Source organism: Barbatula barbatula (assembly GCF_947034865.1).
Source record: "Barbatula barbatula genome assembly, chromosome: 7".
Lineage (NCBI taxonomy): Eukaryota > Metazoa > Chordata > Actinopteri > Cypriniformes > Nemacheilidae > Barbatula > Barbatula barbatula.
In genome coordinates this window covers 25,144,653-25,172,535 of record NC_136770.1, presented here as the reverse complement: position 1 = coordinate 25,172,535, position 27,883 = coordinate 25,144,653, and the positions used below count along the sequence as shown (strand labels likewise).

Here is a 27,883-nt window from a genome sequence, read left to right as displayed (position 1 = left end):
TAGTGATTTTCATTTAAATCAATTATTGGGACTGAACAGACGATTTGTGTAACTGTATTTAAGTAATGACAGGTCACTTAAATTTAACTTTGTGACACTAAAATCGTTTTGCAAGAAATATATTTTCTTAGTTTTTTTAATATTGTGGTGAAATACACCAATCGCACTTCACTGTAAAACTGCTGGCTGTACCACACACGCGCACACACACACACGCTGTCTTCAACTATTAAAGACTTTCTGTTCCATCAACACATTCACATTCCCTCAAAGGAGACAAAACAAAGCTTTAAAGACGGTTTCTATACGCAACACAACCAACGTGACCCACTTTCTATTTAAGGCATTTGAAGACAAACTACACAAACTTTCTTAAAACAGAGTAATACTATATTTTTACGTTCTCAAAGGCTCAATCGAATTCCGCACCAGCATTAAAACAAAAGCAAAACATTTGGCTTTTTCGTAACATTTTTGGCGTATTCCTCTGATGTTTGGACAATTTGGCATCTTCCTCCGTGTGTGTTGGAGGGATTGTGCAAAGCAACAGAAGTTTGTGACGGAGGTGAAGGTGGATGAACTAGTCCTTAATGAGCCTGTAGACGTGATATTGTGCCCCGTGTTCACTTGTTGACACTTCAAATACAAACGCTATACATAACAGAGTCTCCTGGGTCTCCCTGTTAGTCACCACCTTTAGTGTGAAAGAGAGAGAGAAGAAAACTGATGAAACGTCTCAGAGGACGCCATTTACATTTTCATTTAGCAGACACTTTTATCCAAATCTGTAGTCTTCTCCATAGTATTACTAACACACATGGCATGACTTAATCTGTTCACATCTCATAAACATTGAACATTTGATGTAAATCTTTTCTAGGTAAAAATATGACATGAAGAAGTGACCATTTCACAGGTGCATTTCGGGACGTTTTTACCTGTAGGATGGTGAAGTTTTCTAATACACTGTTCATCATGTATTTCTCTGGCAGGTGTTTGAGTTTGTGGATGAAGTTGATCATATATTCACACATGGGAGAGCGATGGATTCGATACAAACACTTTCCTCCCTCAACACGGGCATACTCTGTCTGTAAAACCAATAAGAAACATCTGGTGGTTAAAATCAGCTAAACCCTTCGAACAAAGAAATCATCTGCATATTTTGATGTTGACATGAAGGATGAACGCACTCACCTCCACTTTCTCCACCACCTGCTTGCCGAATGAGCAGACTTTGGTTGAGACGGTGATGGTCATGTTCTCAGTGCTGCTGTACTGACTGCTGACCCCGTAGAAAGACCCCGGCCCATCTTGAACACCGCCGTTGTTCAGATCCGCCTGAGAAGAGAGAAATCAACTCAGCGCTACTGTGCACTGAAAGACTTCTGTGATATTTTGTATTCGGGGCTCAGGGTTTGTTTGTATTTGGCGAAACCGCCATACAAAACTTACTAAAACAAGGCAGGTATGTTTCAAAGTACCCATGAAATATATCCAACTCACCCAGAACTTAACCAGGAAGAAAGCGTTTTGAGGGCCTTTCTCGTATAAGTCCTTGAGTCCCCCTTTCTTCTCGGGAAACTTGTCGTAGATCTGTCGGATGTCCACGGCCTCCAGCAGAGGGTCGCTGTAGGAGGGGTTAGTCTGGCCAATGTGGACGAACAGATGTTTGCTGTACTGTGAAGAGATTCGAGAACAGACGTTATTAGAACTTACTTCAAGTGAAGAGCCGCATGCCGTGAAGAGTCTCTACTCACTGAATCCTGGTCCTGTGGAACCTCCATGAATGCGGAATACTCCAGCATACGGAGTTTAGAGGAGGCGATGGTGCGATCCTGCCACACGGGCACTGCCGTGGCCACCGGGGCCGGAGGAGGTGCCAGGGCTTCATATGCTGGATGAGGACAAACACAAGGGGGCGTCAGTGAGACACACAGGAAATGTCAAGAGAAGCGGAGCGTTCAGAATGGAGTACTGCAGGCCTGCTCACACCAAGAATGATAACTACAAGGAACTATATAAAAAAAATTTCATTCACTTTTATTGTAGTGCCTTGGGGCGTGAAATTCTTGAGTGTGCTCCAGAAAGTGCAGAAACAATTAACATATAGACAGTACCATTTACATACTTATACAGATGACAATGTGCAATATACACATACATATACTCAGTACACACCCGGTACTATTAGACGCACGTTATACACCGTATGTACACATTCTACATTATGTACACATATTTACACACAATAATATGTGAAGGTGCAGCAGATTACCATCCACACATTTCCTTTACATTTCATCATTATTTTGCCGTTTTAATTTGTTGAGACTTACGCGCAATGGCTGGCTGAACAGGTCCTGATAGATTTGGGTATGCGCCTGGTGCAAATGGCTTGATGCTGTAAAGGCAGTAAGGATTGGTTAGAATCATTAGAAAAACTTGCCCTTACAATGAAAGGGAACTAAAATCATAAAACTAGAAAAATGCATATTCATTATGGCCTTTCATTGATTCCCGAGGCTTGTCCAGACTGGATAAACACCATTTTTAAGAAATCACAAAAAAACTTCAGTCTGTCACACATTCATATCTCACATCTTATTGGCTGTATCAGTCTTTATCACGGTTTTGTTCACATCAAACTGAAATAACACTCGCCAGAGTAACAGAAATTATGTTTTTCAGAATGACATCTATCGTGGAATGATTTTGATGCATGTCATCATTGCCATGCTATAAGAACGGCGGGCCGGCTCTACGTTAAGATGGGGTTTAAGCTCCGTTCAGAGCAGGTTTGTCTGTGATGGGAACTTACGGGAAGCTGGTGCGGCCAAGCCCAGGACTTCTCCCTGGGTTGTGCTTAAGAACCAGCCTGATACATAGAAATGTGATCTATTAAACGTGCCACATACACAGACAAACAGAAACACACGGTGTGGCTTTATGATATACTCACTCCTGAGAGGGTCCTGGTTGTCCTGGGATGGGGCTCGGCCAGAACTGAAAAAGCAAAACAATTCCTAATGAAGCCTAAACGAGTTCATCGTGTAAACATGAAAAGTATGTAATAAAATAAATCACATCTCTGATTCTGTCCATGAGGTTTACGTTTGTGTTGGCATGCAGATGATGATACGGTACCCGTGGGGTGGGGGGATACGGGGACTGAGGCAGAGGCGGAAGGGGATTCTTGATTAAACTGGGAGACACGATCTGAGCCGAGGAGAGAGCTGCCATGTTCTGGAGAGCTTTGTCTTTAGATGCCTGGTCCTGAAGAGATGGAGACACATGTGAGTGAAGAATCCCAAAACAACATACAAACACAGCACAGCATTAATGGTGTTAAACACACAACACAGCGCTTTTATTAATGCAAAGCAGCCCACTGCAATGTGATATAGACATCACACACAAGTGTCAGAAGAAGAGAAATATTTATAAACGCATATCAGGCAGTAGGAGATGGGTCACAAATAGGGTTGGGTATCGTTTGAGATTTTTACATTTACATTTACGTATTTGGCAGACGCTTTTATCCAAAGGGTCCATAGCATTATCCTATACATGTGTTTCTAAGAATGTACCATCCCCTGGGATCTAACCCACGACCTTGGCATTGTTAACACCACGCTCTTACCACTGAGCTACAGGAAAGCTTTTTCCGATATCAGTGGCTAAATAGATACCACAAAAAAGAGCCACAAAACACTGTATAATAAAAGTATAATTATATTCCTATACATGCAGTCAGAGTAAAAATCTTGACGGACTGATGTCCAGAGATCAGAATGACAGAAGCTTTAAGGTTTTAGCACTTTCACTGCTGTGTCTCGCTCGTCTTTCTTGTCAAACACGAGCTCCACGTCACACAGTGATTGGTTTTAAACACACGCAGAAGTTTTATTGTGATCGCCTGCATTACAGAATTAATGTTACTTTAAAACTCGCCTGATGCGGCGGTTAAAGTACCCAACCCTAGTCACAAACAGCATCATACACACATTGACATGAACTATTCAATGTGTCGAGTTAGTCTTAAACCCTTTAAAAGAAACATGAAGGAAATGATTTGGGAATGCGTCACACATGGGACAATAAAGAATAAAACTCGTCAATAAATGTCAATGTTCTAAAAACAATCATGAAACATTTCTTGTCTCACAAAACAATAAATACCACTCCTTTGTATCGTAAACGTAAGGCATACATAGAATTCTTCCTTGTGTACAAAACTTAATATTTCTAAATATATCAAAAAAACTTAATACAGAAACATCAACGCATATTAAAGTTGTAAAAAGCAACAAAATAAAGACAGTTGCATTACGGTTTAAATACTCTGACCTTCATACTACACTAGTTACACAACACTAACAAACTTTTTCCATCATCAATAATCAAATCATTACATTCCGGTTTGTCCAAACGAGTTTTTCTTGAAGAATATGAAATGATAAAAAACACTTCTAGCAATGTAACTCGATGAATGTTTATGTTGGAGACACTACTTCAGTTTTCCAGAGTCTCTATAGATGATAAACTGCATAACCACATTAAACCGAGTTAAGCGTTCTGCTCTCATGAAAGCCTTCATAACTCAATAATCTGCCACAGTTCATTACAAAACTAAAAGAGGAACAACATTAAAAACTTCAGAAACCAAAACGCCCAGGTGTATTATTGACATAAGGATTATGAGCAATCTATGCACAGCGCAGAGGGCCAGAAGAGACTGAACCTGTGCAGGACAGCCAGAGCGAAGCAAAGCAGAAACAAACATTCACACAAATCCACACTTACCAAGTTCATGGCCTGAATCAAAAGAAAGAAAGACCATTAGTACAACAGTTCCAAGACCAGTTTTATTCAACTACATTATTCAATTCTGAGATGCTAACTGCATAACTAGCACAAGAATATTATTGTCTTTAAGGGCTAACAGTGTATAAAGTAGAACGTACCAGTGCTTTCATTCTATTCAAAGACAAAATGCTTAAAGTGAGCTGTAGGCCTATTTATCAAACAACACTGTTAATCATTTACTGAATCAATACACAGACTTAAATAAATGTATGAAAATAATAACATTTAAAAGAAAGTTTCCTGCAGCTCATGTTTACACTGGCAGGGGGCGCCACAACTGTTTTTTACCATTACCAACATCTTCAAACCTCTAGACACAAAACTCACCAATCAAAATACACCTTTATCAACACGTTTAGAAACCTGCACCACATGTTCTGTAAAGTATTTAATGATGCAATGAAAGACTACACAATGCAACTTTGAGTATCTTGTACGACTGTTTGATCTTAAGTTATTTCAACCAATAGAGAAGCTCAGAGATGATGTATTTTGTACGCAACAACTAGAAACAAGTTCCATTGCTGTAGTCTATGGGTTCTTTGAATGTTTTTTTGGTAAATTGCCCGAAATAAGGTCTGTGTGAATAAAACAAGAAAATATTTAGATGCTTTGTTTATAACCCACTTGTGATTGTTTTAAGCCTTATCGTGTCTTAAAACTGGCAGTTGCTAACAAGTTACTAAAAGCGACTACTTCCTTTGGTGGGGACGTTAGACGTCATTGCGCAAATAAAGCTCACAAATGATGCAAAACACGCACACAAATCACTTCAAACGTAGATGCGGATTCATTCCTGAAGTAATTACTAACCAGGGAACACATTTTAAATAAAGTTTGAAAGAGTTGTTGGAGGATTCGTGGCGGTGACGTTTTATATCGAGCGACCTTAAGTGTAGTTTGTTCACAGCATCGTGTTAGCTTTTTACTGTATTTCGAATTTAAAAGTAACAAATGTTGATTTGTAAAGACGATCTGGATAGACAAAACATGTAAACACGTAATCTTTGAGCCTCTCCATTATTCTGTAAGGCTTCTTTGAAGGTGTGTATGCATAAAGCATTGTTGTGAACATCTGACTTCATGTGTAACAAGTGAAGAGTGTTCTGAGTTTTGAGTCAAGAGTTGAAAAAAACGTCAAGGTTCTGAAACTGTCCACACATTATGGTCAAACAAATCAAGCTCTTCAAACAGACTTTATGTCTGTTAACACAAAATATTATGACCACAATTCATGCTCAATCATTTCATCAATGGATGAGTTGAGAATCTCTGTGATTGGTCTGTGTAACTGATGTAATTCTCAGAGCGTCGTGTCGTTCAGCGGTGGTTCATCACATAGATCTTAAAGAAGGTGCTGAGACACGTATGGAGTTTGGGTGCAAGAAAAGTAAGGTTGAAAAAAAACAGTGAGCCTCAGGAAAGCCAACAGGCAAGGAGCTCAGCGCTACAGCAGAGGCGATCATGCTTCACACGTCTGTTCGGAGGAGAACATGTGTCAGGATTTCACTCAGACAACCGTTAACTGGAACCTATCTTGAGCGGTCGCTGGTTCGTGCAAATGGCAAAAAGCCCCGGCCGGCCCGCAGGAAAGCGCATACCTTCAGCTTTGACTGTACGTCGCGGGATTTTCTCCTGGCAAGAACCTGCAAGTGGCTAGAAACCTGCAGAAGAGTAAAGCAAAAGAGGAGGAAAAGAAAAAGAGGAAAGAGAAAGAAAGAGAGAAGCTGTAACCAAAGAGGAAAGAGATGATGTGCTTCACACCTACCTTTATACCTGCTTGATACTCTCGCACCTTCTTCCGTGCTAACACCTGTATGTGACTAGATACCTGAAGAATTTCAACACAGTTTAACAAAAACACACATGCACACACCATCACCATCAAATAAGTGAAAGTAGTCATGTCCTCTTTGAGCATTTAAAAAACAAAAGAGCTAACCCAAAACATTTAACCATTCAAACTTCAAACATATTGCAGACGACATACGGCATGCCATTATTTACTATAAATCCTCTTCAATAGCATTTCATGTTTGAATGGAAAACTGCCCATTACAGAGACAATGAGTGAGATACCTGTTTTCTTGTGCGGGTTTTGCCCGTCCTCAGCTTGATGTATCTGGCGATAAGCTCATTGCGACCTGAGGAGTGAATGTAAAAGATGTTTAGAAACATTCTAGAACTGAAGTGACCAAAAGGTGGCGACAAAGGAGAACAATGAAAGATTAAACACACACACACACCTCCCAACACAACACATGCAGACAGAAAGCTCCATCACCTACTGTGTGTTTGCATAATAAACATTTTTTATTCAATTATCGTGTTTTCAGTCATTAAAGCATCAAATCTGTCAAACCCTGGCAACTTATCATTTACATTTAGTCATTTAGCAGACGCTTTTATCCAAAGGGACTTACAGAGAGTTCAGGGAGCAATAAGCGATATGTCATAAAAGAGCAATAGTACAATAGGTGCTAATACAAAGATACTAGATTCAACAAAAGCCAGAACAACACCTGTTGAGAGAAGAGAGAGGTTTAGTTTTTTATTTCATTTGTCTGTCAAGTATTCACAGAAGAGATGGTTTGAAGTAGTTTTTTGAAGGTTGTGAGAGATGTGGTTGACCGGACCAAGTTAGGAATAATGTTCCACCAGGAAGGAATTGTGAAGGAGAATGAGCAGGAAAGAGATTATAACTACTCATTTCACTGCATTTAAACACAAATCTGAGCTGAAAGCACTACAGTCATCCACCATCAGGTGGCAGCAGTGAGAAATCTCTCTCTCTTGTGTAACACTTACAGTCTGTAGGGGTTAATTCATTTTCACAATACATCACAGACTTGAACAGCACTTCAAACTTGAGGCCCTGGAGGTTCATCATACTCGAGCGGTACACACAGAGTTCCTGTGACTTCACTGTGTTTGCAACACAAAGGTTCTGGGATTGATCCCGCGGAGAAAAGGGTAAATGCACTGTTTTTAATACTAGCATCTGGCAAATCCATAATGTTTTCAGACTTTTCCAATCCAAAACTGGACTGCCTATTGAATCAGTACCACTATCCCAAGTTATCATTCACTAAAACAAACTATTAAAATATTTCTTTAAATGGGAATCAGACTAGTCAAAAATATGTCTAATTATCGTTTCATAAACTAACTAAATATATCAAATGCCGTACGATGTTGTTTGTGTTCCCCGTCTTGTATTTAACAGCTTAGTAATAAAAAAATGAAATTATAACAAAGTGTTGAAATGTTGGCTAAGAAATAAGCAGAAGCAAATTTATTATAATAAGGTTTATAATATCACAAGTAGAGGTATTAAAAGTATTAACTAAAAACCTAAACTAAAAATAGGACTCAAACCAGTTAAATAAGTTAAACGTAAATAGCAACATTAAAAAATGAAATAAAACGGTCAGTTCTGGTCCTTGATTCTGATTGGCTAAGCAGAGTTCTAAGCCGTTATAAAATACCCCGATGTATAATGGCTGACGGCATTACATAACCTAACAATAATTTATGTAGGCCTACTTCCTTTTACAAAAAATTTCTACGCTTATGGAATAAGTGTTTTATAAAAGCAATCAGCCTCGTGAAGCAGTGTGTTACAGTGCATTATATAACAGCTGAGGGGGCTTTAATGACTCCGCCACAACACCCTGAGCTGTTATACAATGCACTGTAACCCACTGCTTCTGGGAGCTTATTGCTTTATTATAAGTTATAAAGTGATAAAACACCTCAATTAACATGCACAAAAAATAAAAAGCTATAGTAACCCCGCCACTAACAGAAAATACAAAGATTGGTTTAGCCTTCTGAACATCTGTTAAGTCTTAAAGTTTGTTTAAAAAAATAAAAAATAGATCCGCGTGCCAGATAGATACTTTACTATCCGCATCACGATCTAAAACTTTGACCATACATAACTTTTCAAAGAAATAAATAGCTAATTTAATTTATCGCAAATCATCGCGATTTGCACATGTGCGATATTTCGATCATTTCAATATATTGCACAGCCCTACGCCCATCAATGTGTTTTCAGTTCTGAGTGAGACCACTGCAGTGAGTTTTGCTAAGCCTTGCACACCCTTCCTCAGACACACCCTCTCTCTCTCTTCCAGCCTCCGCATTCCTCACATTCCTCTGCGCCTGTGACATCTGCCCCACACAACTTGATTTGATGAGGGCAACAGCATTGAGAGAGGGTGGGTGTGAGAGAGAGAGGGAGACACACAAAGGGCTTCGCTGTTTCTGCCAACAACCGGCAGCTGAATCTCACCCTGCAGCCCCCCAACGGACGCCCACACCTGCCACAGACAATCCTTAAAATGCCAAAGAATAACACGGGACCCCTGTGTCCCATATTCGTCCCTCTCATCTCTCGTTCCCTCTTCAGGTTTCTTCTTTTGCTCTTAGACCATGCACGACGAGGGTGACACGTGCATGTTTGGGGTGGTGAATGCACATCATAGGTTTGCTAGTCTGATCTATGATCCACCTGTATAAAGCACCTGACCCCGGATGACCTGTTACCGGTTCAATGAGACTCAATGAAGCAATGTTTTGTGGGTAACCTGACAGACTTGTGTGCCCAACAGAGACCCGTGACCAAACCACCACCTAACATTTACTGTAACAGGCTTCATTCACATTTCTGCAGGCCTCAGCATTTCAAACACACTGTAACAACTATGAAACCAGACTGACGGCATTTCTGCCATTCAACAGGGCTGTAAATCACCACGAATAGTGACTCTCGGACGGTTTGCAGCAGAAGTTGTACCCAATTAAAGTTGGCTTGACATTTGATGTGCGACACGAAAGCGTGTCTGGACAATAATGCTTCGACAAAATAAATCACATTCAAAGCTCAAGTTTAAATGGACAGGGCCGGATTTTAAAAACCTCTTGATTTAGCTTAAAAACTTCTACGTAAGAGTCTTTGCTTAAAAGCGATTCAGGATCAATCTGAGAGCAACTCTGAGCAAGGAAAAGACTTAAACTCTTATATTAGTGAGGAAGTGGGGCTGACCCCGTTGCTATGAATGACACAGTCTTTTGAAGACTGTGATTGGTTGGTTGGCCAAGAAGGAAAAAAGAGCGCTTTTAAGTATAGGGTCGATAGTTTGAAAAATGCATAGGTAATTATGTTTGGTTTTCTCAAGCTCACATATGCACATGTGATCACTATAGAAGGTTGTGACAGAACTGTCTTAGAGATGCTAGTGTGTAAGCTATCGTGTTTACATCAGTTGCAATAAGAATTAATCATGATCGAGTGAACGCTGAATTCTTAACAGTATGCAAGGATCACGGCATAAACTCATAAACATTGTTGTTACTGTTACTTGTCATGTAATGAATAAAATAATGAAAGAAATAAAGCATTTAAAGAGAAAACATCTCTTCCTGGAACTATCTGAAGGCTCCGTGAATCACGTGACACGCAAACATTTGGAGCTTCCGTTGGCGCGACTCTCTCTCAACTCTATGCTTTAAACATGACGCGGTACAAAACAAAACATGATTGGTTGCTTTACCTGTCAGTCATATGGCCCCTTTGGCGGGGCTTGGCCAAAGAGAGTGGCCAACGTTACCAGACCTACAGTATGACCTTCAGTACACGTGACTGCAAACAGGTTTATGAACACATGATGACAGAACTTAGATTTTTGGCTGAACTATAATTGTCATAATAATATCTTGACAAAAAGACATTTCAGTGCTACACGCATGTTCGATGTTACCACGTTTAAAAAAATATATATTTTTAAAGTGTCGCCGTCTAACCATGTCTGAATCAGGTGATGTTAGCGTTCTCGAGGTCTGGCGTCACATGTGTATTCTAAGCGTTGACGTCATTCTCCTGGTGAGTGAGAGGACTTCTTCAGTGGACCGTCAGATGACTGCATGTAAATGGAGAAGGTGTTTATAGATACAGGAACGAGTCGGCCCACCGTGAGGTCAACACACGCTTTCCTCACAGCATACTGGCCAAAGCTGGACGAACACTAGTGTGAATGACATACTGTGATCCTTTACGATTTCATTTAGTAAAACATTACCATAACAGGTGTAACTTTACTTGTACGACACCTGTAGTGAGTAAAACTGCACAACAAGGCCGATTATTTCTAAATCACCAAACCAGTTTTCCATTTCAGCTGAACGGCCAAAACAGCACTGCGCAAGACATCGAGTTTAACACAACTGATGAGAAAAATACAACACTGACTCAAGGATATCATGTGGCCGTGTGGTTCCTAGATATCATTCTACACACTGATACAGTTTAATATATACAGCAGATATTAACACCGCACATACACAGGCCAAAACCTGCAAAAATCTCAACAATGTCCCATCAACAATGTCATCATTCCAGTCTGTTCTTATCGACCAGCCCTGACATCTATAACAAGGAGAGATGAAACGTCCGTCTGACTAAACCGTGAGTCAGTAAATACGTTAATATTGAACATGGAGGAGAGGATCAGTCCTACATATTTACATTTAGTCATTTAGCAGACGCTTTTATCCAAAGCGACTTACAGATGAGGAAACATTGGAAGCAATTATAACAACAAAGCCAACAAAATACATAAGTGCATCAAACTAGTCCTGAATGATGTCACTTGGGCTCTGGTCCAAAATCTGAGTGACATTAAATGTGTGCAGCTTACAAAGCGCTAGAGTAACCTTACGAGTAAGCTGAGTATTATTACTGAAGTACTCGATTATAAATAGACAAACCAGTACATTAAAAACAAAGAGGAATAAACCAGACTTCTGTTCTCTGGTGCCTGAAAATGCTTTCTATTTAGGGAGCACACTGCAGTGTGAACGAGGAGACTTCATGCAGAGTTCAATCTTTAAACAATAAAATACATACAATACATACTATGTTTATCATTTGATTTTGGGTTTTTAAAAAGAACATGTACACGTCTCCCACAGCACTGGGCTGCGTTCAGGTCTGCTTTACATCTCCAGGGTGAGTTTGTTCATTCAAACCAGCTCTTGGGTTTGTCTTATCTGCTTCTCTAAAGGGAAGGAGGAGGAGGAGGAAGCAAAGCCAAACACCTAGAGTCTTGTGATCCAGCCAAACCAGACGTCACAAACGCACATCTGACCCAGAGACACAGGCAAGAGTTCATCAGCCAGATCTTGTCCTTCTACAAACCAGAAACATCAACCTCGACTTGAAGTCTACAACATGTGAAGAGAAACTTGTGATGCTTGAAGCGACGAAAGGAGATGAGAGTCAGGCCCTAGACAAACCGTCATGATGTTCTTCAGTTTAATAGAAAAATTGAGACATTTCTTTACACTATTAAAGTGATGTGCCTCCGGGCAAACCTACCAGTGAACACACACAGAGAGAGAGAGAGAGAGAGAGAGAGAGAGGGAGGAGGAGGAGGAGGAGGAGGAGGAGGAAACGAGGCTGGATTGAGCAAGACAAACAGAGCTGGTTTTGCCACTTTTTCAAATGGGTAAGAGGGAGGGAAATAAAAAATAAACGACAATCTTCACAGGTCTGGAAACTACAGCCGCTAATGATAAATAAAACCAGTTTGGGCTTACAGTGAAGCGGGGAGTTAAAAAAAGACAAAAACGGGGGTGGCGGCAAGAGTGGAGATAGCGTAACAAGATGGAAAGTAAAGATATATTCTTGAGAAACCTGTCTTCTGGCCTGTAGTCCTACTGCTGCTTCTGCTGCTCGACGACAAGTGCAGACCTGCATCACACACTCATCCTCTGCTCACAAAGCACAACCACATGTATAAGTGTGTGTGTGTGTTCAGTTGTGTATGTGAGAGTTTCTGTACGATTGCATTCTCTTGATGTTACTGGTTGGCTTCTGAATATCAGATTGTGTTAAACAGAAGCTAGAGACACTTCACAAATGTTTGTGAACCACACGTGTGGATGAATCAAAAAAAGAGGATCTGTAAGTGAAGCGTGCCTTTTATTGAAAGTGTCTCTCCATTATCTCCCTTATCCATCATTCCCATTGCATTTGTCTTCCAAATATCCCCTCTACACATCTCCAGCGCTCAGATATGATCTCTTTGACGGCTTTTGTTTTGTTCGACTCCATTGAAGCATTTCTGTAGTTCATAAAAGTTTAGTTCACACAGATTGACTACGTTTACATGCACCCTCATAATGCGATTATGGATTATGGCAATACTGCGATTACAAGTCACCTCATGTAAACGCAATCATTCAAATTAAATAATGTGATGAAACTCATAATGGAAGTAATACATTTTAATCTTAATTGGATTGCAGAAACAGTGCGAACGCGATGAGGGTACACCACCTTTGCAGAGACACATTCAATCAAATTTCTATATTACTCACGGTGCCGAATAACCATAAAATACGATGCCCACAAATTCCTACAACCTGAAGCTACTAAAGCAATTTGTTGGTTAAAAGCCGGGCCACCCTGTACGACTGGTTGGGACAAAAAACAAAAAGGGAGTTCCCGCCGTCAGTGATTTGAAGTGACAAATAAAAAGTTTATTTAAAGCGGCCATATCACACAAAGCTTCCGCATATCTCATGTTAATCTTGAGTAATTACAGAATAGTATTGCACCCGTCAAAGTCATTAGAGTTTTAAGTTTGATCACATTTATAAAAGACAGATATAGCTGTGCCATTATTTCCGAAAACATGCGACGTGTGGGGGGGTAATTAAAGCATGTGCGCACACATTGCCAAGAAAACACAGACATCAGTTTGACTTTCCACGTGTGGTTCATGTCCGGCATCTTTTAGCACTGGGACTGCTCAATCTATCAGTTTCAAACCATCTCCAAATCCAGCGTTATATCCAACGTTTATATAACATTCATCATCCAAATGCAGTGAACAAGCAAACACAGCTGAACTTCAAGAACGTAGTTCTCTCTCTCTCTCTCTCTCTCCTGCACACAAGTGAAAGACTTGTGCGCATGCTCTTTCTCCCACTCTCCTTGGTTGATGCGTGGGCATGCCGCATGCTTTTCCGGGAGAATTGTCCAATAAAGGACTAAGAAAAGTTATTGCATAACGATTTTTATGTTCGAAAAAAACCGTTCGGAAACCTGTATGAACACTGGGGGAAAGTATCGAGCACAGAAATACTACGTCATACGTGAAGAAGACAAGACGTTTTAAAATTGAAAATAAGTCAGAATGCATGAACCACCGTTGCAGGGCCGCTTTAAATGTGCCAGCTGGAGTTCACACAATCAACAGCTGAGCAAAGTGGCCTACAAGTAACCCTACAGCACAGAAACGGCTTCTTTTGTCAACTTCCATTTTATTTGACTGTCACTGAGGAGAAGACCTAAACCCAAACTCACCATACATCTTTCCCTCATCCGAGAGGATGATTTTACGTCTGCCGCAGGGCGGATAGATGGCAAGAGCCTCCTGAAAGCTCTGTTCGATGTCGGGGCTCCACACGCCCTCTGCGTCTCCGTCCATGGCCTTGTCCAGTTCATCCCCTCCATCCTCCAGCCCCTCCTCCGGGCTGCTGTTTGCACTCCACTTGTTGGACGCAATGATGCCGGCTCGGACCGGGGCCTTCCACGAGCCCCCACGCTACACAAGTAATGAAAGAAGAAGAGAGGCAGAAATTAAGCACATTATTTGGATAAAACATCTCTCTGCTTTTGAAATGAAAACCATACAATTCATTCAGTTTACTCAAGACCACTCTTGTCATCAAGCTCTCGAAGCTCAGTTTTAATTCCCTTCTCAACTGGCACGATTCTTATTACCATTTCCTCTCGTTCAGCATCTCATGATGACTAATGAATTTCTGACATTATATAAAATCCCATTTAAAAGGATTTGATCATTAGGGCTGGTCTGCAAAAATGCTTGTGGCCGGGAGCGAGCGGCCAAATGTGGCCGTCTAAATGTCTGAAAAGCTTCGAAGATCTTAAGCGTTTTCCAGGCTGCCTCTCATTGTTCATAAGGACCGCGTCCCAGGAGCCGCTGGTATGCCCACATATTTCAGTCTTTTCTTTCACTTTCTGCTGATGTTGACAAAACCGAGGCTTGGGTAAATACGGCGGGCTCCGATTGCGACCTTCCTCCGGGGATATTCAAACGCTCTGGTTACACACGCGCTGAAAGAATACGCTTGACTTGGCAGCCCAGAGACACAGAATGAGGAAAACAACGCAGTGGAGCGCACTGGAACATGTGAGCAGTCTAATTACTTTGACATCGCAGGCCCAGACCTCAGCACAATCACTCGCCATACAATACATTTACAAATCACATTCACCAGATGACAAACAACAACATTATGCCTCGGCATTACAGGGAGGGCTGCAGACGCTGCGTGGTTCACAGATGTGTTACAGAACCTTCGAATTCTGAATGAACGCATGGCATGAGGATCATCAGCTTTCACTGGAAACAAGCAACAGCCATTTGCTCTGAAAAAGCATTGTATGTGTGTGTGGACTTGGTTTTTATATGTTAGTGGGGACCTACCAAAATTGAGGTCCTCACGGGCACAAAAGCTTCTAAATTGTACAGAACGATAATCTTTGAAAATCTAAAAATGCTAAAAGTTTTCTAGGGTTCTTTAGGTTAAGGGGTTTGGTATAAAATAGACAGTTTGTACAGTATACAACTCATTACGCCTATGGACTGTCCCCACGGAGATAATAAAACATACATGTGTGTGTGCGTGTGTGCGCTAGGACGAATGTGTGCACTGGGAGAGAGAGAAGCTTCACTATTGGAGAGTTAGGCTTAAATTCCAGACATGTCCTTATTAAGGAAGTGCAGCGTTCTCTCTCTCTCTCTCATGTCAAGCAAGCCCCCTCTCACTCACCCTTTTCCCCACCCTGCACTCCCAAGCACTCTGCCCAAATAAGGAGAGGAGAGCAAAGGATGAAGGGAGGGGTAAAGGGAGGAGTGTTGGGGGGAGTCGGGTGGGGGGACTGACCAATTTAGATCTCCACTTCAGAGTCTGAAAAACAGTGCGATTGTTTTGGACGAAACGCAACATCAGCAAGCCTGGAGACCTGGACGTCCTCTGAGCTCCTTCTGAAGCAATGTGTGCTCACAACACTACTGTGTATATTATAATACCATCAGATACATATAATCTAACTGTGTACTTAAGCGATAAAAACACAGTTGCGAAATCAAAAGATAGGAAGAAATGTTTTTATACTAATCTGGCAGAGTTTCTCTTCAGACTTGTTTTAACGGATCTATTAAAACACTTTTGTTGAGTGAAATCAAATAAAATACAGGCTCAAATCTTACTTGGAAAAAACTAAAAGAACATGTAATGGGAAATGTTGCTTCAGCCAGTAAACTGAATAAATTAAGATTAAGAAACTAAAATAATTAACCAAATATAAGTAAAAACTAAACCGAAATTAATAAATTAAACCTATTTTTTAAATGATAATACAACGACAAAAGTGCATAACAACATGGCAAATAAAATTAACATGAAAGTAAAGTATACCCATCAATTAATATTTATTACAAAACAAAAAATATGAATGAACACTTTGTGAATATCCAGCATGGCGGCAAAGAGATTGGTTTACGATTATTAAACAAAACAAAAATATGATCTAATGCTGGTTTTCCCATAAGGCCCAGCTTTACACCTCACAATTGAATGATTTGACACATTAAGATCCACACAGACGCTTTGGCTTCATAACCCTGCTCTCTTTCTCTTTCTCTCTCGACTCAAAACAGAGCTCTTAGTCAGTATATAATGCTGAAGAATTTCCATGTGGTGTAGGAATGTAAATAATGCAGTGACGACTCTCACATTCATTGAGTAGGCCATTGAATGAACACAACCCTCCCTACCCACAATCTCACACAGCACTGCTTATCTGAGTTTATAACATCGACATGGTACTAGTTCAAACATCATCTCTAAACATAAAGCCCAGAAAATATGATCTAACATCAGTTACAAAACATGGATTTGTGATCTACACTTTTTCTAACGATGGGGTCTGGAATACTGGAGGAGTTTGGGTGGGATTTCAGCTGCCAGAATATTCTTACCAGAATCATAAAGGCTTAGTCACAGGAATGGAGCAACGGTTGAGGTTTACGTTCTGGCTTCTTTGGAATATCAATGCACAAGAGCTACTGCAACTGAACTAGAACTGCATGAACATTACACAGTTGATATAAATGTTGTCATAATGATTATGTGCACCAACATCTTAGATGTGGAAAGAAAATCTAAGAGGTTGAAGTGGTACTAGAAGAGTTCATTTTGACAGCCTTAAGAAAAACACAAAAGCCCAGTGCCCCGTGCACAAAACCCCTCAAGTTAAAGCAGATGTAACACACGCAGTTTCTGCCATATTAATCTTGAGTACCTATTAAAGCAATAAGCCCCAAGAAGCCGTGGGTTACAGTGCATTTTATAACAGCTAAGGGGCGTTGTCCTAAAACCCCCTTAGCTGTTATAAAATGCACTGTAACCCACGGCTTCGCGGGGCTTATTGCTTTTATAAAACGGTTAATCCATATGCATAGTAAAGTTTCATGAAGTAAAACACAACAAATATTATGTAATTATTTTAATAGAAATACATTCTTCCGCCAAACAAAGTAGTTCCTCAGAAACAGGTGCGGCTGCCAAGCAACACAGACGCAGCAAAGAACACAATGAATAATGTGCTTAAAGACTGTGGTGTTTATTAACATTAACATTAGGGATGCTCCGATCCACCTTTTTTGCTTCCGATACCGATTCCGATACCTGAGATTCAGTATCGGCCGATACCGAGTACCGATCCGATACTAAGGTAAAAATTTTAAAGTGCACAATTACTTAATAAACTATGTGCATTGCTGTGCAAGACATCAGGCTCGACTTAACATAAATTTCCTGACCCCGTAAAACAAAATAACAAACTAATGATTCACAAATTTAGTAAATAGTTTATTAAACCAGCACCGGTGCAAAACAAATGAAAAATAAAACAAAAGTGTTCACTATCTTTGGACAAAAGACATTCAAAATTAAAGTGCAAATTAAGCAGCTGAATATAACAACAGCTTCACTAGCTTGATAAACAGGTATAAATAAATGGAAACAAAATCTCTTAATAATTTTTAAGAAAGTGCAAAAATAATTAAAAAATCAAATCGCAAAAAAAAAGCTGCTGAAATTGAGCAAAAAAGTAATAGCTTTACTGCTTTAGATATTCAAAGTAACATGAATCAGATCTTTTTAATGCTTTAGTCACTAAAGCAAAGTCCACTTAACTAAACTAAAGTTTAGAGAAAATAAAATTTAACATCCAACACAGAAACAGATGAATAAAACGCTAGCTTCCCTAGATTAGTAAAACTGCACATGTTTGTTGCATTTAACGTGGCATTTTGTGGCATCAAAATTCTCATCCAACCAGTGTGCGGTTAAACTTAAAAGCGACACGGGGGACACGTCGCAGCTCCAGATATCTGTTGTAAAACTCACCGCATTGACATCTTTAATTTTTTCGGATATGTGTTTGCTTTTTGACTTTTCGGTACAGTTCAAGGTAGAGTTAAATATTTACGCTTCGGCGTGTCGTACTGCGGCTCCAGGTGGTTTATAAGGAGTCTGAAGCCATTATTCGCAACGACGGACAGCGGTTGCCCATCCATAACAATGAAAGCGGTGGAACTTATTGGCGTAGCTGTTGTAAAATAACTCCAAATGACTGATATTTTGGCTCGCTCCATGCTGTTCGCTGCTATATGTTCACTTGTTCACGTGCACTACGTACAGAGCACGTTGCTAGCGTATGATGTCGCACGTTGCTAGCGTATGATGTCGCACGTTGCGCAATGCGCAGCCGCCCACGAGAGAGTTTAAGCGCCGGTGTCTCCATGAACTTTTACATCGTCTAGCACAAATTTTATGTCAGATCGGGTATCGGTGACAAATTGCACCGATACCCGATCTAGAATTTTATTACGTATCGACGCCGATACCCGATACGAATATCGGATCGGAGCATCCCTAATTAACATGTATCTATTTTTATACATGAACAGTGTTTAAAGTCAATAAAAATACGTGTAACAAAGTTCCATAAAAGGAAGGAAGGAGACGGGAACCGGCGAACATAAACTAACTTTTAATTAATAAAATCAAACGTAAATACACATAACACAAACGTAACATTTCCGGTCCCAGTCCTCTCTACTTCCTCAAGGTTTCGGCACCACAGTAACAACGTTCCATAAAAGGAAGGAAGGAGACGGGAACCGGCGAACATAAACTAACTTTTAATTAATAAATAAACTCAAACTACCACACAAAATCCAGGCCTGTTCCTCTCTCACTGATGGTCCGATCGTTCGTCCTTTAATTAAAACTCCACAATCCCCTCCGTGATGCGAGACCGTCGCACGTACAGCTGACGCTCGTAAACACTCACGCACCGGCCTCGCATCCCGACTCTCGTCCCGCCTACCTCACTACAATACCGAAAACAACTAACAGAGCACATAGTCTGTTTATGAGTATTCACCTCATTTCTACTTTTCGATGTCTTCAATTTCTCTTTCATTAATTTCAGCGGTGTTTGTTATTGGTCTAATTTCGCTGTACGTAGCAAGAGTGGCGCAGTGATTCTAGGTAATGCGGTCAGCCGTTATAAATCGGGGTATTATATAACGGCTTAGATCTCCGCTCAACCAATCAGAATCAAGGACCAGAACTGACCGTTTTATAAAGAGTAGTATTGCATTCTTTGTTTTTCTAATAGTCTTTAGTTTGATCACATTTATAAAAGACAGATACAGCTGTACGATTATTTCTCACCGATTGCCAACAAAACACAGGCACATGTCTCAGTTTGACTTTCCGCGTGTGGTTCATGTCCTGCATCTTTTAGCAATGGGACCGCTCCATCTATCAGTTCCAAACCATCTCCAAATCCAGCGTTATATCCACCGTTTATATAACATTCATCATCCAAATGCAGTCAACAAGCAAACACAGCTGAACTTGGCGAATGCAGTGCTCTCTCTCTCTTGCTCCAGCTGGTTGACATGTGCGCATGCTCCTGTTCCTGCTCTGGCAAGATGACGCGCTTTTCCGGGAGAATTGTCCAATAAGGGACTAAGAAAACCTATTTGAATGCTGGGGGAGTATATCTAGCACAAAAATTCTACGCCATACGTCAAACTTGTTTTTTGACAAGTTGACCAGTCAAGCATGAGAAGCCAGTACATTTAACATTGTAAAGAAGTCAGAATGCATGACACACTGTGTCACCCCACCTTTAAGAACCCTTGGATGTAGGGTTAAGGGAACCCTTAATGAAAAACGGGTTGCAAGAAAAAAAACCTTCTGTAGGGTTCACCTACAGAAACCTTAAGGCTGTCAATAACTATTAACTCTTATCTGCTAAAGTGTTCCCTTAAGTTCTGCTACGAACTTGAATCTCAAACGCGATGAATGATATCATATATATTGAAGAGGAGAAAGTAAAGACGCTTATTTTCAGAGATAAAATAAGACAAACTGATATTTTTCAACAATCGTGCATCATTAGATAAATAATAGCGGATTAAGAGGGTGTTTTTGCTTTTTGCATATTTATTTAAAATAATAGCTTTAGCATCTTTAGTGTAGTCTTCTGTTCTGTACTGTTAATATTGTGCGCAACTCAAATGTTTAAGTAGCTGTAATGTTAAATTTGGAGTATGGTTTATCCAGAGGTTTTTTCTCCATTTATTCATCATTGGAGTTTTGGTTCCTAGCCACAAGGCAGTGTTGGCTGACATTAGATATTATTTACTAGAATGATCTTGTTCTATAAACACCATGCGCTATGCTGCGTTTTACCTTTTCTGCGTTTTTCTGTTTTCCTTATTTTCTCCTGTAAAACTGCCTTGGAATAATGCACAAAGTGAAAAGCGCTATATAAATAAAATTGAATTGAATAAGAGTTAATGGTATGTATCTCTTATAGCGTAACTATGGCAACCGCTTCTCTATTGTTGTGTTTTTACAGAAACTATCATGGAATGATAAATATGAACTTAATGACCACATCCCTGCAATGAAAGTCACGCTTAAAAAAACAAATGCTATGAAAATAATAGGAATGCACCAATGTATCGGCCACCGATATTGGATTATTTTAACACCATCAGCAATAGCATGAAAAAGGCCAATACAGATGGTTTGTTAATTAACTGCATGGAGGCTATGTGTTGCATATCTGAATAACCCAACGTTTTTCTCTGAGCAAAATAATTAATCCTAATAAATAAGAAAAACTAATCAACCAGAAATTGAAATATTAGGTCAAATCTGATACAGAACAAGAACATAAACATTCAAGAGCAAGATAGTATTAAAAACGGTCTCCTCACAAGGATTCACAATGGTACGATTTTAATAATGATTTACAAATCAAGCGGTCGGGTATGATTTTGAGGGAAAGTTAAGTCTTTAACACACATAATGATAAGATTATAAACTAACCTGCAGTGTTAATTCAAACAGAGATGGAAATAGAAAGGCAAAAGAATCAGTATAAAATGATTCCTAATTTTTTATTTGTTTGTGATTTATGTGCGTTTTATATTGTGTCCTTCCGTAAAGCTGCTTGCGTAAAAGTGCTGTACAAACATATAAAGGTGAAAAGTCAAAATCCAAATCTGGATTATTCTAAATGAATTTCAAACAGAGTAAATGATGAGATGTCACACTGTAAGGAATGTTACGGGAATTCAATGTTTCCTAAAGAACCTCTGATCTCATACTGAAGTCTTGTCCACTTTCAGTAAATCTTATGTCTCAGAGACTCCACAAACTGACAGAGGAACACGGGGACTTTCCAGTGAACTCAAGCCACTGAGAGCGAGCGCCAGACGCATGTATTTGGCGCGAAATAAGCAAGTTGAGGATCCTGAGGAGGGAGGTCTTCTCGCTCTTCTGTCAGTGAAAGATCGGATACAAGGGATGTAATGACCATAACCAACCTTTTGTTTTCCTGTTTGTGGGACATGAAAGCACAAGAGATGTAGAAGACATGTGGCACTGGATAAAGTCAAAGGAACTAATGCAACTCTCTCTCTCTGCAGAATTCTCTCAAGTGTTCTTCCTGTCAAACACGATTCAGAATGTGAGATTTGTCAGGAAAGCGCTGCAGCTGGAACACTTGTTGGCAAAGGCCGCCCCCAAGGACCTTATCCCTCCAGGCAGCTTCCACAACACACCCGCTCTTCACTCACGCATGAGCGTACACACAACACACACACAGTGTGTAGCAGCTGCTGACTGGCTTCAGATTACAGATGAAGACATTTAGAGTCTCTCCTCTCTTCTCATTATTGTCCGGCACAGATTTCCCACTACAGCCAAAACCGCACGTTCACACGGGGGCAGTCGTGGCCTAGAGACTCGGATGGGTTAAATGCAGACTGCAAATTACAAGTATGGAACACCGTACTTGGCCACATGACACATCACATCACCACTGCTGAAAACTCTTTAACCCCTGGACACCAAAATAACAATAACACACAAGCACTTCCTTCATCATGGGCAACTCATTTAGAACCATTAAAACAAGACACAACCAAACATGTCATGAATTCATTGAAGGATCTAAATAAAATGATAATTTTTTGGGCTGGTGAAAAAATGTAGAGATTCTGTGATTGGTTGAAGCGTTCTATCACACACTAGCGTGTGATCACGTGACTGCAGATGTCTGAACATGTTTGAAGGAACTGATGTGCATGGACTCAAGAGTGTTAAACCTGCTGTACCGGTGGTTTTCTTCAGCATATCTGGCTTTGATGCTCTTCCTTTAAAAACCAGCGTGTGAGTGTTTACAGCATTTAGACACAAGACCACACACCGGCAACTGACCACAATAAAACCTAAGGGTGGTCAACTAGACAAACAACCGTCCAAATCAACCCAGTCTGACCAGAGAACAGTTCTAATACAAATACATGTAATGCAGCCAACACACATTCACTTCTAACCTCAAAAGACCATAAGAACCGATTATGCAATAATATGTGAAGAGTTCGGTTCCAAAATTAGATTCAATTTTACAAAATCAAGTCCGATTAATATCAATCAAACTGCAGTTAGTTTGTTTTGCCCGTAATAACTCAAAAAATACTGCTTACTAACACTATAAAGCACAATAAAAACATGATAAGACATTGATCAGTTATCTCATTTTGGAACCAAACTCTTCATACGTTTGTACGGTATTTATATGCATCATCTAAAGGAAATCAAGTTCTTCCAGATATTAGTTTCTATCTTGTGCCTTAGAAGTGACGAAGAAAGACATTGGATTTCAATGTTCTGAAGGTTAAGCTGACCTGTGGCTTCGAATTCAAATTTTAAAGCTTTACTTAAGTATTATCTCATATAGGAGTTTATAGTCTGTTTAATATTTGACCTGTGTTTCTCTCTGCTTTATCTTAAATGTGTGATTCTCTGTGATAACCACTGTGCGTGTGAATTTCTGTGTGTGTGTATATGAGTGTTAGTACATGAACATATTGTGTGTGTTATTTGTTAACCTTAAAAATTTTGCTTATAGTCAATGTGTTTCATATACAGCTGCTTTGTAACAATGAAAATGGTCAAAAGCCCTATATAAATAAAGTTGATTTGACTTTCTTCAACACATTTCCTCAGCTCTTGAAGGACTGCGATTAATAAACATGTGTTCTCTTTAACCACTTCTCAATCACATTTCTTCACTCGGTCTCTCTTTGTTTAGCTCTAATAAACTCTACCCCACTTCTCTATTAACTTCCTTTAACTTCCTCCCTGGCTCAACACTCGGGAAACAATCAGAGCAATAGAAGAAAGAGAGAGAGAGAGAATTAAGACTCTTAATAAGATTTATTAGTAATGCACTCAACTTTTTACACAAACATCCTTACTGCGGATTGTTGTCTGACAGAGCTGGTCAATAAAAAAACGTTTCCCTCTCCACAAGCAGCCAGACACGAATCTGCAGGATGTTAACGGCATCTGATTCCTGAGGTTTCACATTATCCGAGGGGGTGACTTTCCAGGATGCTGTCTGCCCTCAGATCTCTCCATATGGTTTACTCCAGTCCTGATTCAGCCGGCAGAGGAAAGACTGACACAAAGCATGTCGTGCGTGCCAGAAAACTCACTCTACGGTCTGATTCAGCACTTTCCTCGGAAAATCTTCAGGCGAATTTGTGAAGCGTTGCTCTTGCCTGACTTGGTCATTTAGCGGCTAAGGCAGGGACCGGTGCCAAACCCCATGAAAACTGAAAAGACATGCAAAGAGAGACAACGCAGGACTCATGGGATGGCAAAAAAGCCCCTGACTGATCTTACTAGTCACATTTCTATGCCAAAGCAAAAGAGAGACATCAATAAAATCTGCCTAACTCATTCTGATCCGATTTCTGCAATCTCATTTCTTGAGTATTAAAATGAACCTTTGAAGAATAAAGAAAACAGGATAGAAATGATAAAAAAAAACGCCATATAATTAAAAAATTTATTTCAAAATAATAAACGTCCATCCTTAAGAATCAGGAGTCATGACAATTTGGCTGAAAAATGGCACTGAAGCTCAACATAAGAATTCTGAATTCTGATAAGAATCATGGGAAACAACTTCGATGAATATCTAAATATATCCGTCTTCCTTTTTCCGGCGAGGAGTGTGTCTCAGGTGTGTAAAGGGAGTGAATGTGACTGTTCCGTGAACTCACTGCCACAAACAGTTGCTTTCAAGAACAACTGGAAAGTTCAGCAACTTTAGACAGACAGAAACAAAGACTATACTGTTCAAGCCCACAGCTCACCCCTCCCTCAAGTCGAAAGGCCACGGAGATGCCAAAAAACCTTATCTGCCAATGTCTCACGCAGGAAGTGTATGTAAACAAGCGTCTTGAGAGCAGGCATAAATTTTGCTCGCCATGTAAACACACATTCATAAGCAGCGTCTCCATCATTATTAATAAAGCACAGCGATGCATCGTGTGTGTTTTGGCTCACAACTTGCCACCGGCTCCTTCAAGCACGACCAGGAAAAAGTCTTTAATTCAAAAAGGAAAAATTTCATTTTGAGAAACTGAAGACCACATTAAAAGTTTCCTTTCGCAAACACACGGAGTCTGAGGCAAAACAACAGAGCGTTTTACAAAAGAGCCGCTTTGAGGATAAACTCTGAAAATCTCTCTTCGAGTGCTTGAACACACACATGTCCAGATATTTGTTCAGGGTTCTGTTGACAGACAGGTAAGTGGTCACCATTTGGAGAGGCACTTCTGCGGCGGGTGCTAAAAGGGCGCTTTAGACTGCACAAATGGAAAGAGGCTCATTACACTCTCAGCTTAACACAAACCAGCTAAAGGAACTGTCAACCGGCCAGCAACATAAACACACATGGCACAAACAATCCACTCCAATCTCACACAAGCTCGCTCTCCAGGAAGATATGCTGGAGACTCCAAAACATTTCATTTCTTTATCGGGCACGTTGATTCTTCTGTTTGTGATTCTAGTCGCTGTTAAACGGCTGCAGAAGACTGCGATCTTCGGTGCTGTCAGTAAGACCTCAGCATAAGAACAAACATCATTAAAACTGATTTGTTAGCATGTTAAACAGTACGGCTCTATTTAGCAGGGATGAGCGAAAGCAGTCATTGAAATAGCATATCGGCAGGGCGAGCGCAGGAGGTCGGGGATAGTCGTGACTTCCGCTGACTCGCCGCTGAACAACAAATGTGGCTCATTGCGAAGCCATTAAACGGCAACATGCCGCATCTGTTGAAAATCACATGAAAATGTAAGTTTACTTAAATTACAACACGACGCCCTGAAAACATTTCGTTAAGTATAAGCATGTTAAACTGAGGCTAAACTATTACAAACACCCTATCGCACCGAACCTAATTTAATACGGTGACTCTGATTTAAAGATAACAAACGCCAAGGACTGAAAGAGAAACTAAATAATAAAGGAGGTCTTGGATCTGGATTGAGGTCTTTTATTTTGCTTAAAAACTGAAACCTTAGAGACTTAGAGATAATTAATAATGATAAATCTTTCTGTTGAAGCTTTTAACAAGCACCTTCTTACAGTGACTTACAGTAAAGCGCACATAAAACGTCACGTATGTGACAAATACCAGAAGAGGTTCACGTCACAAGATCATTTCAACTGAACTTCCAATAACAGACCAATACTTTTCTACCATCGTTCAACTTTGGATATACGGCACCGAAATTTAGAACAAAGTGAATCCTTGACAAATCATGGTAGATAAACAAAATACACCAATTCAAGCCCTTCTGCTGGATTGTCTTACTAGTGCAAATGTATTCAGAATCAATGCTGTCCAATGGTTTACTTTGAGTTAACAAACAAAGACCAAAGAAAGCAACATGCGCTAAGCTTATATTGCTTCTAAATGACATTTTCATCAAGTAACTGAACCGGAAAGCTACTTCACCTACATCTATAGCTGGATTTGGAGCATTTGTGAGAAGAAATAAGGCCCAACCTCTCCCAAAGATCAATTATAAGACAACTCAAAGCAGGCAGCAGAACCTGAAGAGGCAGTTTGGGCTGAACTGACAGAGTCCAACCTGAAGCACAACATTTCTGTTTAACGAAACCTGTCCTATTATAGTAAGAAGTGTACAGTAAGAACACTGGAACGAGCAATAAAAAAACATTTACATATTTACGACGAGAAGGAAACGGTCAATTTACACCATCTAACAGGAGAATACAACACTAAACAACACATCTATACTAAACAGAGACATGAACGTTATCGTTTCTGAGAGGATCCGTTGATATTCAAACGATATAAATCTGAGGAAAGGCGGGAAACGTGATATAACTGACAGAAAAGATTCCTTTTTAGCTGTACGTGTGTGTGTTTACATGTAATAACAAAAGAAAAGATTTGATTTACGTTGAAATGATAAATAAAATAATGTATTAGATTATTTGAATGCTTGGTACAATGTGACTGTACATAATCTCTCCCTGAAGGCAAAATGACCGTTTTCCAGGGCAGCACTCACGGTTCATTGAGTCTTTATACCGTAGAAAATGATTTCTTATGACTTTATAAGTTAAAGATTTAACCGTATACTTTTATCCATTTGCTTTCATTTCACACGTAATGTAACTTTAATACTGTATTTTACAAAACTTGTGCTGCAAGTACACATCTTGCATTCTCCAAAAGTACATCCATAATATTTCCATACTTTTACTTGCATGTCAGTAATGACGCGATCGAAATCATGTAATGTAGTAAACATTTAGTCAGGTCAACATAAACAACACACTTACCTGTAAAGGTAGAAAACGGAGTAGCGTTAAACGATCTCTCCAAACACTTCCCTTCGCTTCTTTCCGTCTCCTCACAATTCCCTACAAAAATAAAACTTCTTTCCTTATTTTCAGTCGTAAGCGTTTGGTCAATCCTGCTAGCAGAGTCAACAGCATGATGTGCAAAAGAGCGTGACATTTCCCACACAACAATGGAAGCGACCGTTAAAATCATGTTTCTAACTTTAAAAGGCAAATTTATCAACAACATTCCCGGCTATCAGGCAAAAACAGTCTTCCTCACTTTCACACATTCGCTATTACAGCGGATCCACGCGGAATCGTGTCCCTCATCCCACCCGACGCGGGGAGTTCCGAGGAAAAATGCGAAATATGACAAAGATCCGAAAACTTCGGATTGAAATGCGCGACAAAACGCGACCAGACAAAGAACGAGCGAATGTGCGAAAACTCACCTTTATCGGTAAACACCGCGACCGACAGAAGAGCGCGAGCTTTATTGCGTTAAGGGTTTATTTATCGTTTGTTTTCAGTAATATTTCTCCCGGTTTGACAGTAAAGGAGGAATGTGAAGTATGAGTTTGGTATGAAATTCACGCACTTCACTGGAAAATGAAGGAGGGAAAAAGTTTGAGG

The 27,883-nt window shown here is 40.0% G+C and overlaps 1 protein-coding gene across 6 annotated transcripts; it reads right to left on the bottom strand.

The window, feature by feature from the left end:
• Positions 1–138: 138 nt before the first annotated feature.
• Positions 139–27,869, bottom strand: tead3b (TEA domain family member 3 b). 6 transcript variants are annotated; one of them, XM_079460869.1, is made up of 15 exons: positions 27,703–27,869; positions 27,248–27,328; positions 14,249–14,489; positions 6,949–7,013; positions 6,638–6,700; positions 4,807–4,818; positions 3,088–3,276; positions 2,963–3,006; positions 2,822–2,878; positions 2,340–2,404; positions 1,761–1,897; positions 1,507–1,680; positions 1,198–1,341; positions 939–1,091; positions 139–694 (listed from the first exon to the last, which is right to left on the bottom strand). In XM_079460869.1, exons 3-15 carry the CDS (start codon positions 14,370–14,372, stop codon positions 581–583), a joined length of 1,341 nt encoding a protein of 446 aa, XP_079316995.1. In that variant the 5' UTR covers positions 14,373–14,489; positions 27,248–27,328; positions 27,703–27,869; the 3' UTR covers positions 139–580. The 6 variants fall into 6 exon arrangements, with proteins under 6 accessions (XP_079316995.1, XP_079316996.1, XP_079316997.1 ...); XM_079460870.1 differs by having other exon boundaries at positions 3,115–3,276; XM_079460871.1 differs by having other exon boundaries at positions 3,148–3,276.
• Positions 27,870–27,883: the final 14 nt, after the last annotated feature.

Coding starts and splice junctions, on each gene's coding strand:
- tead3b (XM_079460869.1), bottom strand. CDS start 14,372: ATGGACGGAGACGCAGAGGGCGTGTGGAGCCCCGACATCGAACAGAGC. Junction 2,405..2,821: donor CTTGGCCGCACCAGCTTCCC/GTAAGTTCCCAT, acceptor CTGCCTTTACAG/CATCAAGCCATTTGCACCAG. Junction 1,092..1,197: donor AGGTGGTGGAGAAAGTGGAG/GTGAGTGCGTTC, acceptor TTGGTTTTACAG/ACAGAGTATGCCCGTGTTGA.